This window comes from Helianthus annuus, chromosome 1, assembly GCF_002127325.2.
Source record: "Helianthus annuus cultivar XRQ/B chromosome 1, HanXRQr2.0-SUNRISE, whole genome shotgun sequence".
In the NCBI taxonomy this organism is placed as follows: Eukaryota; Viridiplantae; Streptophyta; class Magnoliopsida; order Asterales; family Asteraceae; genus Helianthus; species Helianthus annuus.
The window spans coordinates 61,903,636-61,915,995 of record NC_035433.2 but is presented as its reverse complement, the minus strand read 5'-3'; the positions used below and the strand labels follow the sequence as shown (position 1 = coordinate 61,915,995).

Genomic DNA, 12,360 nt, shown 5'->3' with positions numbered 1-12,360 from the left:
TTCAGTTAACATAAAGAAAAAAAAATACGTTATAAATATTTTAAAACAGTTTGACTGATCGGCCTGATCTAAAAAGATACCACACAAAGATGCATGCCCAAGTATCTTTAAAACATCTTATTGTTTTTATCATATATGTAACAAAAATAAATTAACAATTTGACAGTGTCAACAAAACACTCAAGAATACATTTTATTATCAGTTCAGTCACATGGAAATACTATATAATATTTACAATTTGTTGTATTTCATATTTTACAAAAATTTAAAATTTACTACATATACATTTTCAAGTTGAGGGAATAGTGCCAGGCAGCTTGTCTGGCACTTCCCTATTTGACCAACCTATTTTTAATTTAATTTTATTCTTAGTTTAAAATTACGGTTTTAGCCTTTATTTAAAATTACGTTTTTACTCACAGTTTAAAATAAAATTATATTTTTGCCCCTTGCTTAAAATTACGATTTTGCCCTCAGCTCAAAAACTCATTTTTAATTTTATTTCCAGTTTAAAATTACGGTTTCGTCCTCCGGTAAAAATTATGTTTTTACCCCCAGCTCAAAATAAAAATATGTTTTCCCCCTAGCTTAAAATTACGATTTTGCCCTCAGGTTAAAATTACGTTTTTACCGACAGCTCAAAATAAAATTATGATTTTGCACTCAGTTTAAAATTATGATTTCGAACCCAGTTCAAAATATAATAATGATTCTGTCCTCTGTTTAAAATTACGATTTTGTTCCCATTTCAAACTTACGATTTTGTTCCCACAGCTGTCTGGCACTTCCCCATTGGTCCAACCAATTTACGATTTTGCCCCTAAATTTACAGTTTTGCCATTGGTTTTGTTTTTTTTTTCTCTCCATCCTAATTACGATTTTGCCCCCGGTTTCAAATTTACAGGTTTGCCATTGTTTTTGTTTTTTTCTGTCAAATTATGATTTTGCCCCAGTGGAAAATTACAGTCGTGCTTTCGTTTTAGTTTTTTTCTTTTTGTTTTGACAAATCTATGATAGTGTTTTGTTTTAATTATTGACTCGGTGTAATTTTTATTCGTGTCAGGCAGTTGCGTGGCACACGCTCATTTGTCCAGAAAACTACAATTTTGCCCCAGTTAAAAATTATATTCTTTATATCGTTTTAGGTTTTTTTTTTTTTTTTTTTTTTTGCAAAAGTATTGATAGTGTTTTATTTTAATTGGTTTTCTCGATGTAATATTTTTTGAGATCGTGTTATGAGTAGATGTACAAGTAACCAAAATACAAACGTATATGAAAGAGAAGTATTTAGCTTAGTGCCCCGCAACGCGGGCGGGGTAGCACCTAGTTATACACATATGATATATTAAAATACATATTTTTTTTTTCTACTATATTTCTACAAAACACGCCCACAATTCCTTCTTTCCCTTCTCACTCGTTCTATTAACTCCCCCACACCCTTCTCTCTTTGCTTCCTTCATATCTCTTTCAAATCCTTAATGGCAGATTAAACCCTCTATTCATTTCCTCAAATCTTCAATCTTTTTCTATTCTTTTCTGATCTGATTCACATAACAGATCCAAAGTTTCAATCTTTTTGACTCTTTCCAACATAAATTTATCATCTTTTTCATGGGTTTTTATTCATTTATGTAATCATCCAATCAACTTATTTGTTTTTCAGAAATGAGAGTTTGTTTCAAGATTCATATGATATTTGTTTCTTGTCATCAGTTCATCTTCATTTGGTATGTCTTCTTTCTTTCTTTCTTTCTTTCTTTATTTTATGTTGTTAGATTGATTGATGATTCAATATATATATTTGGATTGATGTTTATTTTGATTTTGCATCACTTTTATTTGTTTATTATTTTTAATTATTTTTTTTTTTTATTGAAAGTGGAGTGTTTTAGGTTAAATCCAGCTTCTGTTTTGTGATTTCAGCTGTTACAAATTTTAGAATATTATTAGGTTTTATGGGTATTGATTGTTTAGCATGGGAGTCAAAGTTTGACTTGAAAAGAATCAAACTTGGTACTTCTTGTACCAAGATTTAAGATAAAGATTTTTTTTTCAAGTTTATAATTTCCAGATTGTTATTGGTATGTAACAATAAATACAATTTACATCAATTTCAAAGCTAAGAATCTCATTTTGCATTGGAAAATCAAATGTTTGACTTTTTAAGCAAAAACTAGCATACACTTGTATGTTTCTTGTTGATTTCAAGTTTTTTGAATCTGGGTTACTCTTAGTTTCTTGTTGTTGTTCTAAGTTATAACATAGGTAGTTAAAAGGCGCACGTAAGGCGCAAAGGGCTTGCATGTCACCTAGACGCGCCTTACGTGCGCTTTTTGACTACATTGTTTTAGCATTGACTAAGGGTTTAGAATGAAGAAATTTCAAGATTTGTACTTTTATGATGAATGACACTTCTAAAGATTTGTTCTTGATCTTGATCCTATATTCTTGTTTGTACAATTTTTTTTTTTTTTTTTTTTTTTTTTGAAACTTCTTGATTCAAAGAAGTAAGTATTGTGTTTATGATAATTATTCTACTTCAACATAAACAGAAAAGTACAAGACTTGAACTTTCTAATTGATTTGAGTTTGATATAATGTTGTGTTATCGTTTAAAACGTCAAATAGTGACATTTAACCCCGTTTAAAAACAAGTGAAGTAAGCGAAGATCGTATAGCTAAACACATAAGGTGTTCTTTTTTTAAATAATCTTGTTGTAAAATGGCGTACCTGTATCGTCCCCGTACCCCAGTCCCGTACCCGTATCCGTGCTACATAGGTTGCAGGTAAGGTAATTGTCTATGTTTGGGGGATTGCTTATTAAAACTGTTTATCTGCAGTTTAGATAAGCACTCCCAAACACTCTGAAAACACTGTATTTTTGTATCACAATACGCGGATAACCAGTTTTAATACGACACCCCAAACACCCGTAATTGTGATTCTTGAACATCAAATAATCACTTTAAAAACAACACTTTTTATAGTATTTGAAACCAATGTACACTTCACTATTGAACAACCGACATGCTTCCAATAATGCAAACATGATTGTCTATGTTTCTTGCAGATATCAGTCGTATCACACAAGATCGTTCAAAAATCGTATCTTCTTTAGTATTTTTTTTTTTTTTTACAATGGGTAAAGGTAAGGGGAAAGCTAAAAAAAGTTCCACTATCGCACACCGTGAGGACCGAAGCGGGGAAGAAGAAAAACCGCCTGTTAAACGAAGAGGACGGCCCACAAAATCACACAAAGAAGAAGAAGAAAGCGAGAAGATAAACGAAAAAAACGACACTAAACTTGAAAACAAGAGAAAGAGCCCATCTTTAGAGACTGAAGAAAGCCTGGATATGTTGAAAGATGAAAACGGTATGGTGCCCGAAGCAAATGGGGTCGAGTTAACGAAAGCTGTGGGGTTTAGACATAATGGAAGCAGGAGGAAAAACAAGCCGAGAAGGGCGGCTGAAGTCGGGGTTAGTGCCTGTGAAGTTTGCAGTTGGTTGGTGATATCGTAAAAGGTTTCTTTTTGTACTGGATTTTATGAACTTTTGTAATGCTTTAGATATATGAATTTGCTAGAATTTGATCTACATTGAGAATTTTTGCAGAAGGTTTATAATATCAACCAAGTTTTGGTAAAGATCATGTTCTTTATTGCTGTACTGTAGAGATATTCTGTCATGTCTTTAATCCAAATTGTGTTATTAGATATGCAATGTGGGTTATTTTTACTCCTAAACACACACCCCTAGACTTGTAGCAAAAAGATATTGTGTAGATCCAGTGTTCTGGTTAATTAATTAAGTGCCTAATTAAATTGTTTAAGGTTTCGGGTTAACGAGTTGAATTAATAAACATGAACACGACCCATATGTAACCAAGACAAACTTGAGATCATGTAACCCAAACACAATACGTATAAACCGTTTATTTATCTGAATGAGTCAAACTAGTTAACATGTTTTAAATGAATTGTAATCAAGTTGTAAATGAGTTAAATAAGTTATAAGCGGGTTGACGTGTTGTGGTAAATGAGTTGAATAGATTGACCTTATAAAATATATACTTTTTCATTTATTAACTATAATTTTTTTTTTCTAGAGGTTGACTAGCTTAATTAAAGTTGTCAACAAAAACACGACATGTTTATTAAATGGGTTAGAAAGGACAATCCATGACTTGATTATTTTCATTTGATGTCGTGCTAGGAAATGACAATCCAGAACCCGAGTATTATGTAATCTACCATCCAATTCAATAAAGATTGAACAGATCTCATTACCCAACCCATTGATATATGTTACGTGAACACAAAAGACTTGATTTTATTAGCTCATTCACACGTCTGTAGGATAAGTTTGTGCTATTGCTGACCTAAATATTAGTTGGACCCCTTATGACAATTAAGAGAGCTTAGAACTTTATGTTATTGCTAATAACCCAAATTATCTGCGTAATTTGATGTTTCTCCTCAAAGGGTGCACCTATACACCCAGGCGAGAACAGGCCTTAGCACCTAACACACACAAGACGAGCTGCTAGCATTTGAGGAGAGCGCCTTGGACCAGATGCACGCAAGGCGAAACAAACGCTTTAGCCAACCATAAAAGAATTGAATAAACTTATGTTTTTATAGCCCTCTTTCAATATTAGGTGTTTCAATATATTCTAATAGTATTAAATTATTAGTATTTTATACCTACGATATTATGCTTTCGTTTCTCGACACAAGAAAATCGCTATTCTTGCACGTTGCTCCTAGGCGACACTCACTCCTTTGCGCCTTGCGTGTATAATTACCTAAGTTCTTACAACATTCGAATACACTTTTACCCATTTAATTATGAAAATACTGATTTGGTTGCGCTTCACCTCAATCGGGTCCAATGTTTTAAAAACCGATTTATACCGGCCGGTTAAACCAGATGCTGAAAGCTTGGCTGGCACGAATCATACTGGTAAACTGAGGGAACGATAAAGAAGTTGTACCACCAGTAAATTGGGTTATACCGGTTCCAGGTCAAAGGTTAAAATTTGAACTTTTAATATTTTATGGGCTAAAAAAGGTGATGATTTACCTTCTTAGTAAAATCTAGCGCCCAATAAGGTACTAATAGTGAATTTTTGAATTATTTTTTTTTATTATGAATTAACTTTTGGAATATTTTTTTATTATAAAATGATGTAGTTTTGTATTATTTTTTAAGTAAAATTTGTATTTATGGATTTATAGGGTTAATTGGTCAACCCGATTGAACCACTTGGTACAACCTGGTTCAACCAGTTAACCCGGTACAATTTAAAAACCGGTTTTTAAAATATTGACCGGGTCAACAAAGAAATTTAAAATGAAAAGGGAAAAAAACAAGTTAAACATGTTGAAAGCTACAAGTACATAATAACATCTATAGAAAACAAACTGCTTGAATTGTACTAATTCACTGCTTATAAGTATTATAAAAAAAAGTTTTGTAGGTTTAGCCTTTAGGCACCTGCATTACTTAACATGCTGTTAATCTCTCCAATAATCTTTACGGGCCTTCCGTTGAACATAGATGAAAGCGTACTCTCACAAACCTTCTTCAACTCCCTAGTTTTTGCAATCGCTGCTTCCTGTATTTAAGAAAAAAACACGCATTTAATAATAAAATTACTTTTTTCATTCTTTTATCCGAAAAATGTCCTTTGCAAAAGACTTATAGCTATGTCTGTGTCTCACTGAATCATTAAAGATGGTTCTTTTCTCATTTGAGCAATGTTTTCGATCCGGCAGTCAGACCAAGTACAAAACCACATTTTCGTGATTATTTGACATTTTTATTTATTTAACTTATAAACCAATGTGGGCTAAAAGTAAAAATACATTGTAATTTGTAACTCATGGTAAAAAGGGCTTACTTGTTTGGGCCATACAGAGGATAGTGAATTTTGGAGCTCCATACGTTTGATTGCCAAATCCTTTAACCCGTCTTTCAGCTTTGCTTCATGATGTTTCTTTTCTTCCAAACTACTCACTAATCTTTCTAAAAATCTAGAATTCAAATGATAGAAAATTATTTATATGAAAAAGGTACAACCTGGGTCGTTTTTGATTTTAAACAGGTCGTCGACTATAAAAGTAGCTAAAATGAAACGGGTCAAACTAAGTACGTCAAAAGTAGCCTAACGTGTATTCAAAAGCTACAATGTCCTAAATCATTTACATTATTTATTTAAAAATAGTCTTTATTTTATTATAATTTAACACACCAACTGTTCAAATGCAACATACCTTTTAGAGTTGAGAATCATTATCAGGTCTCTTGTTTTTCTATTTGTGAGCAAAGATATGGCTGAAGAAATATCGGCTAGCATTGACTGGATAGCGTCTGAAGTGTACTGCTGCAATACAAACGGAGCCACTGCTTGAACTTGATTTTGTAAAGTCAATGTCTCCGTGTTGGTCAACTCCATAATCCTTTGATTTAAAAATGCTTTAATCTAAGACCAAAAATTAGAAAAGATAAAATTAGCTAAATCATTTACAAAGCTCAAAACTGACACGCAAATTACTACAGATGATAAAACATACAACACAAATCGGCTTATTTGTAAGTATATAAATCGTCATTGCCAACTCAGCACTAACAAAAAAAGAAGCAAGTTTATAGTTTGATTAAAGTACATGGATGATTGGATGGTATCTTTGGTTAACCAATTTTTTGGATCTGGTCCCTAGATTTTCAAAAGTACACGGATGGTCCCTGTGGTTTGCATTTGTAACGCATTTAGTCCTCAGCTAACAAATGTAAAGGTTTCAGCAAGTCCAAGTTAGGAACTAAATGCGTTACAAAGTGCAAACCACAGGGACCATCCGTGTACTTTTGGAAAGCTAGGGACCAAATCCAAAATTTTAGTCAACCACAGGGACCATCTGTGTACTTTTGGAAAACTAGAGACCAAATCCAAAATTTTGGTCAATCATAGGGACCATACGTGTACTTTACTCTTATAGTTTATACCTCAAACAGATCATCAAGAATCCTACTCCTGTACTCAGTCTCCAGAAGCCGGCTCCTGACACGGTCAACTCCTTGACTTTCATTTAAAACACTTATCCCGGAAACATGTTCACCTGGATATACATCCGCTTGAGTCAACTCAACTTCAGGATGGCCCACAGTAATATCCCAAGAGATTTCTGAGACCATATTCTCTCTATTAATCTCATCAGACGCCACGTCATCATTCAACGAATGTTGTGGAATCTCACTGGCATCAACAATTTCATACGGGCCCAACCCGTTACCGTTATCTTCTTCCACAGTGCCAATATCCCAATCTATCTGTGAGCTATCTAACGTGATATCCCAGTCGATGGTATCGGTAGCGGGGTTGACTTCAAAAGTCGATTGATTTGGTTCATTAGGGTTTGTTAGAACATTAACGGAATCGAGCACTTCCGAAGCTGCAAACACGTCAAGATTTGGAGGATTTTCGATTATGTCTCGCATGTTTGGTACTACTGTCTCGGGAATTTTATCTTTCTCTGTGTGAGCATCTCTAACAAAATTGGAATAATATTCGATTGCGCGTGAAACCGAATCACATTTCAAAACTTCAAGCATTTTAGTAAATGTGTCAGGTAATGAACTTGATGCAGTTTCTATCAGTTCCAACTTCACATTGGTTCCCTGCAACACAAAAACAGTAACTATTTGTGAAAAAAATAAACACAAAAGAAATCCAATATTTAAATTTGACCCAAAATTTCTAACCTGCAATCCCAACTCCTGACATGCTTCTGCGTATTTAGCAGCGGAAAGAGCTGCATTTCTTTTTATTTCAGCTTCCTTTCTTTCCAGCTCAGCGAGCTGTTGTTGGGTCTTTTGAATGAGCTTTTTATGATACGGGCTTTAAACAAAATTACAAAAATCAAAACCAATCAGTAACAGTAAGTATGAATACACATTAACATATATTTATACTAATGATATACATTTCATAATTAACATTTTGGACCATAAGTTGAGCAGCCTCCCCGAGGTAAATATGGTCCTTCTCGTAAGCATGCACAATTGCTTCCCAAACACCCTGCCCAAAGGTGGAAGTTAAGGACAATAAAATACGAGATTTTTTTTTAATTGTGGGTGAAAAAAGGGAGTATGTGATGTTGGGCCTTACAGCAGCACCAGAAAGGCGGCCAAATATATTGCGGCTTTCTGGAGTTGATTTCAGAAGAATATCATATATTTTCTTAGCCTCCAAGTATCCGATCCCTATTTAACAAAAAATAATATTAATTTCCCTATATTGATCAAGCATCAATCATCATACAAGGTGAAATGAAACCAGTAGGATCTAAGAATCTATGCAGTTAATCTCGGCGATATCTCGGCGATATCTCGGTTATCGGCCCCTCACCAAAATATCGGTTTCTGATATCAGTCATATCTCGGTCAACGATAATATCGGTGGTCAACGCCGAAATATCGCCGATATCTTGCAAAAACCGTATCGGTTGTATCGCCGATATCTTGCAAAAACCATATCGGTTGTATCGCCGATATATCGCGCTGGGCCATTTTTTACCCAAAAAAAAACAAAAAAACTGCACTCCACAGCAAAAAACGAGTTCAACCAGGATGCGCGGGCACGCATGAGTTCAACCAAATTCCGGCTCAGAAACCCATTTTTTGCATTAACTGCATAGCTAAGAATATCATATATGCCAGTAATTTCCGGATGAATTGCGAATTTTAAAATATTAACCAATCAATGAAACCAGAAACTTTTTTCAATGGGGTCTCACTACGATTTGGTGTCCGGGTATCTATCAACTCGATTTACAGAGTTTTGGGCCGGGTCGACGTCGATCTACAGATTTTGGATTGAATATTAGCGTTGCTGTATAGTGCACATGAGGATTTGTTTTTTTAGAACGACCCACTAAATCTACTCCTAAATTTTACTTACTACTAGGGCTGTAAACGAACCGAACATTCAGCGAACAGTTCGTGAACCGTTCGGCGGGAAGTTCGTTTATGTTCGTCCGTTTAATAAACGAACGAACATGAACAAGAAATTCCGTTCGATTAGTTAAATGAACGAACATGAACAAAGGTCTCATTCGTTCAGTTGTGTTCGTGAACGTTCGGTAAGGTGTTCATGAACATCCGTTCATATGCGTTCGTTTATGTTCGTGTTTTAATTAAAGATTTTTATACTTTCATATATTTTATCTGTACTTTTTATACTATAAAACTTTTATTTATATCATTACCCTAACAATTAAACCAGGAAACCCTCGTTCACCTTGTTTATGCACCATTTCCCTTTCTTTTCTCATTATTTACATCGACGAATATGATCCACCTCCGTTCCACAATAAGGGATTCAAGTTCTAGTGCTACTCTCTGGGTCATCCACCTCTATCCTTCATCGCGTTCGTCAAATTTATTTGTGTTCGCTTGTGTTCGTGAACCGTTCGTGAACACGCTCATTTCCTTAATGAACGAACATGAACATAAAATCTCGTTCGGTAAGTGTTCATAAACCGTTCATGAACACATTTATTTCCTTAACGAACGAACACGAACAAGGCCTCGTTCGTGTTCGTTCGGTTCGTTTACAGCCCTACTTACTACCAGGCTACAAGCCCTATGGTAGATGAGGTTTCGACGTTTTGTTTATAGTTCTTCGTTAACTTTACAAAATCTTAAAACACCTTAAGCAAACTCTAAAATAGGGGCTTATTACTAGATTTATGATCAAATTGGGGCCATTTAAGAATATCATGTTTCAGTAATTCTCAATGAGTTACCAACATTAATATATAATCACCTAAAAACTAAACTAAAAGCATAATCCTGTACAAACAAAATTACTTTATTCTAACAATCAAACATGCTAATAAAACCTAGTGTTGCATTGAGAACCAACTGATAATAAAAAACCCTAACATAATCAACGAGATTACTCGAATCAGAGATACGAAAGAATAAGCTAACCGTCTAGGTCTAGGGTTTGAAAATAGGGATCAACGTCTTTAGGAAGGGACTGAAAAGCGGCTGAAATCTTAGCTTTGACAACGGCCACACGTTTTCTCCAATCTGATGGTATTCGTTTCCGATCAACCAGCCATTCTTCACCAAATTCACACAAATTAATCAATCAATTTGGGGGAAATGAGAGTAAAAGAGGTTAGAGAGAAAGAAGAGAGAGAGGTGTACCACCGAGACGGGCGAAAGCGATGTCGATCGGAAGATTGCGAACATCGTCGGAATTTTGCATGATTTGAGTTTCTCCGATCGCCGATGATGTTTGTTTGTTTGTCAGTGATTCATAAAGAGTGTTTCTGTACCAGCTTTGTAACGCGCAAGTAGGGGTGCAAACCCGAGCTACTACTCGTGAGTTACTCGAGTTTGGCTTGAAAAAAAAACTTGAACGAGATGAGTTTAAACGAGCTCAAGTCCGAGCCTAAAACAAGCTCGTTTAGTAAATGAGTCCGAGATTCGCTTACCGATCTTTAACCGGCTCGCGAGCCTAAACGAGCTTTCTGTTTATATATTTTTTTATTAATATATTAAAAATATATTTAAATAACAATATTTACCATATATATAAATATAAAAAACTAAATTTATATCTATTAAAGAAACAATAGTGCCACACAAATGGTGATATTTATTCATTTGATAGGTTCTTTGTCTTGTGGTTGTGGTCACTGGACCTTTTAATTTTTTTTGCTTTTAGTTAGGACATTTGTGTTTGCCAGCTATTATACCTTCCTTTAACTTCTTCACATGTGTCATTAACATGCATTCACCAGTCACCCCTTCTATTTTTATTAGGCTGGAGGATGTGGTATAAAGCCCCTAAGGGCTTTATCACGCCACCTCAGCGCCACGTCATGTCCATGTCACACAGAGGGCTTTAAAGCCTCTTCCTTTAAGTTGGAGGGTGTGGTCTAACTACCCACTTTACACTATAGCGCCCCCATTTAACCATCATCAACTTTGAAAATGCCAAGGTTGCTCGTTAACATGCTGGCGGAAGAAGGATGGCGCCCCCCCCCCTCGTTGTCGCGGTATGGAGGTTGGCGCCCCCGAGGCGCTATGGAAGATGATGTGGTGGTGTGGCGCCATGCTAAACCCATTCTGTTTATTACAAAGTCACCACCTAGCAAGGAACTAGGCGAAGATTGTACACCAAACATAGTACACATTACATCCCCTAAAGCACAAATACGACACATACAAAAACCAAATACAACACATTTAACTTAACCAAAGTCAAGATCAACCATTCACCAATTTGCAATATCTACGATCCCGTTGTATTTGGTTCATGCATGTGACAGTTTCGACTAATTTATGGTTGAGATACGTTAATCCGACAAGCACGATAAAAGATTAGCAACTACTTAGGTCTTAACGATGGTGAGGGTTCAGTCAGATTCGTTAATGATGTAAACACAGAAGAAACTGAGGTGTTGTTTGTTTTTTCAGAGGTAAAATGTCTTCAGTCTGCGAACCACATCTGCAGACATCTGTAGCAGAAGAGGTGGACCAAAACTCTGCAGTCTGCAATAAAAAGAGTGTTTTTTAACTTCTGCAAACTGCTTATTTTATCTTTTATTTATTTATTTTTTAAAACATTGTAACTTAACTAATAAAATAATTAAATTCATTGATAAAAGAAATAAACAGATCATTCTCGTCATTCATGTTCCACCATCTAAAAATCTTCTAGCCCTAATTTTTCTGTAAGTACAAGATCTAGCATCAATCCACACCATATAAGGTTTCTGTAACTCTGTAAGTACTGAGTTGACACAGATCTCTTCTTCCTGGTGCAAATTGGAAAACAAAGAGATCCAAATCAACAAACATGGAGACGGTAAGTCCATCACCATCAACCGACGACACGTCAGCAACAATGGTGGAACTCCTGCCATTAGCATCCGTTTCTCAACAACCGTACGTCTCTGAACTCCTTTCCTTCACTTTCGATCGCCTCCACAAGGAACTAGAGCTCCTTCGCGTCGATGCAAACAAAATTCGACGTCAGATGCAGGAAGTTGCCGTCAATAACTACCGCACTTTCATTTCCGCTGCCGATGCTTTGGTTTCCATCCGCAATGAAGTCTCATCCATCGATAAACACCTCGAATCGTTGGGATGTCTTTCTTCAACAGCTCCATTTCAATTATATTTCTATATTCATAGGTTTGTACATGTATTTGTTATGTCTGTGTTTTTGTGATAAGAGGTTTGAAGAGTTTAGAAGTGGAAGGTCCATATCTGTTTGGGGAAGAGGACGCGCATACCTTTTTAAATGAAATCTCTTCTGAAAAACAAACAATCTGCA

The 12,360-nt window shown here is 35.3% G+C and overlaps 1 protein-coding gene and 1 long non-coding RNA gene across 2 annotated transcripts; one reads left to right on the top strand and one right to left on the bottom strand.

The window, feature by feature from the left end:
* Positions 1–1,394: 1,394 nt before the first annotated feature.
* Positions 1,395–3,649, top strand: LOC110867632. Its single transcript, XR_002551725.2, has 2 exons — positions 1,395–1,731; positions 3,076–3,649. It is a non-coding gene; the product is annotated as an uncharacterized LOC110867632 (long non-coding RNA).
* A 1,702-nt stretch (positions 3,650–5,351) lies between these two features.
* On the bottom strand, positions 5,352–10,638 carry LOC110867639 (CDK5RAP3-like protein). The gene is made up of 9 exons (XM_022116646.2): positions 10,221–10,638; positions 9,999–10,133; positions 8,173–8,267; positions 7,988–8,082; positions 7,767–7,902; positions 7,011–7,682; positions 6,281–6,489; positions 5,908–6,040; positions 5,352–5,622 (listed from the first exon to the last, which is right to left on the bottom strand). The coding sequence occupies exons 1-9, from the start codon at positions 10,279–10,281 to the stop codon at positions 5,494–5,496; spliced, it is 1,665 nt and encodes a 554-aa protein (XP_021972338.1). The 5' UTR covers positions 10,282–10,638; the 3' UTR covers positions 5,352–5,493.
* Positions 10,639–12,360: the final 1,722 nt, after the last annotated feature.

Bases quoted from the DNA above. Each gene is read 5' to 3' on its own strand.
- LOC110867639 (XM_022116646.2), bottom strand. From the start codon at position 10,281: ATGCAAAATTCCGACGATGTTCGCAATCTTCCGATCGACATCGCTTTC. The intron at 10,134-10,220 runs GTACACCTCTCT...AATTTGGTGAAG, and splicing joins CGCTTTCGCCCGTCTCGGTG to AATGGCTGGTTGATCGGAAA. The intron at 6,041-6,280 runs GTATGTTGCATT...TTTGAATTCTAG, and splicing joins ATGATTCTCAACTCTAAAAG to ATTTTTAGAAAGATTAGTGA.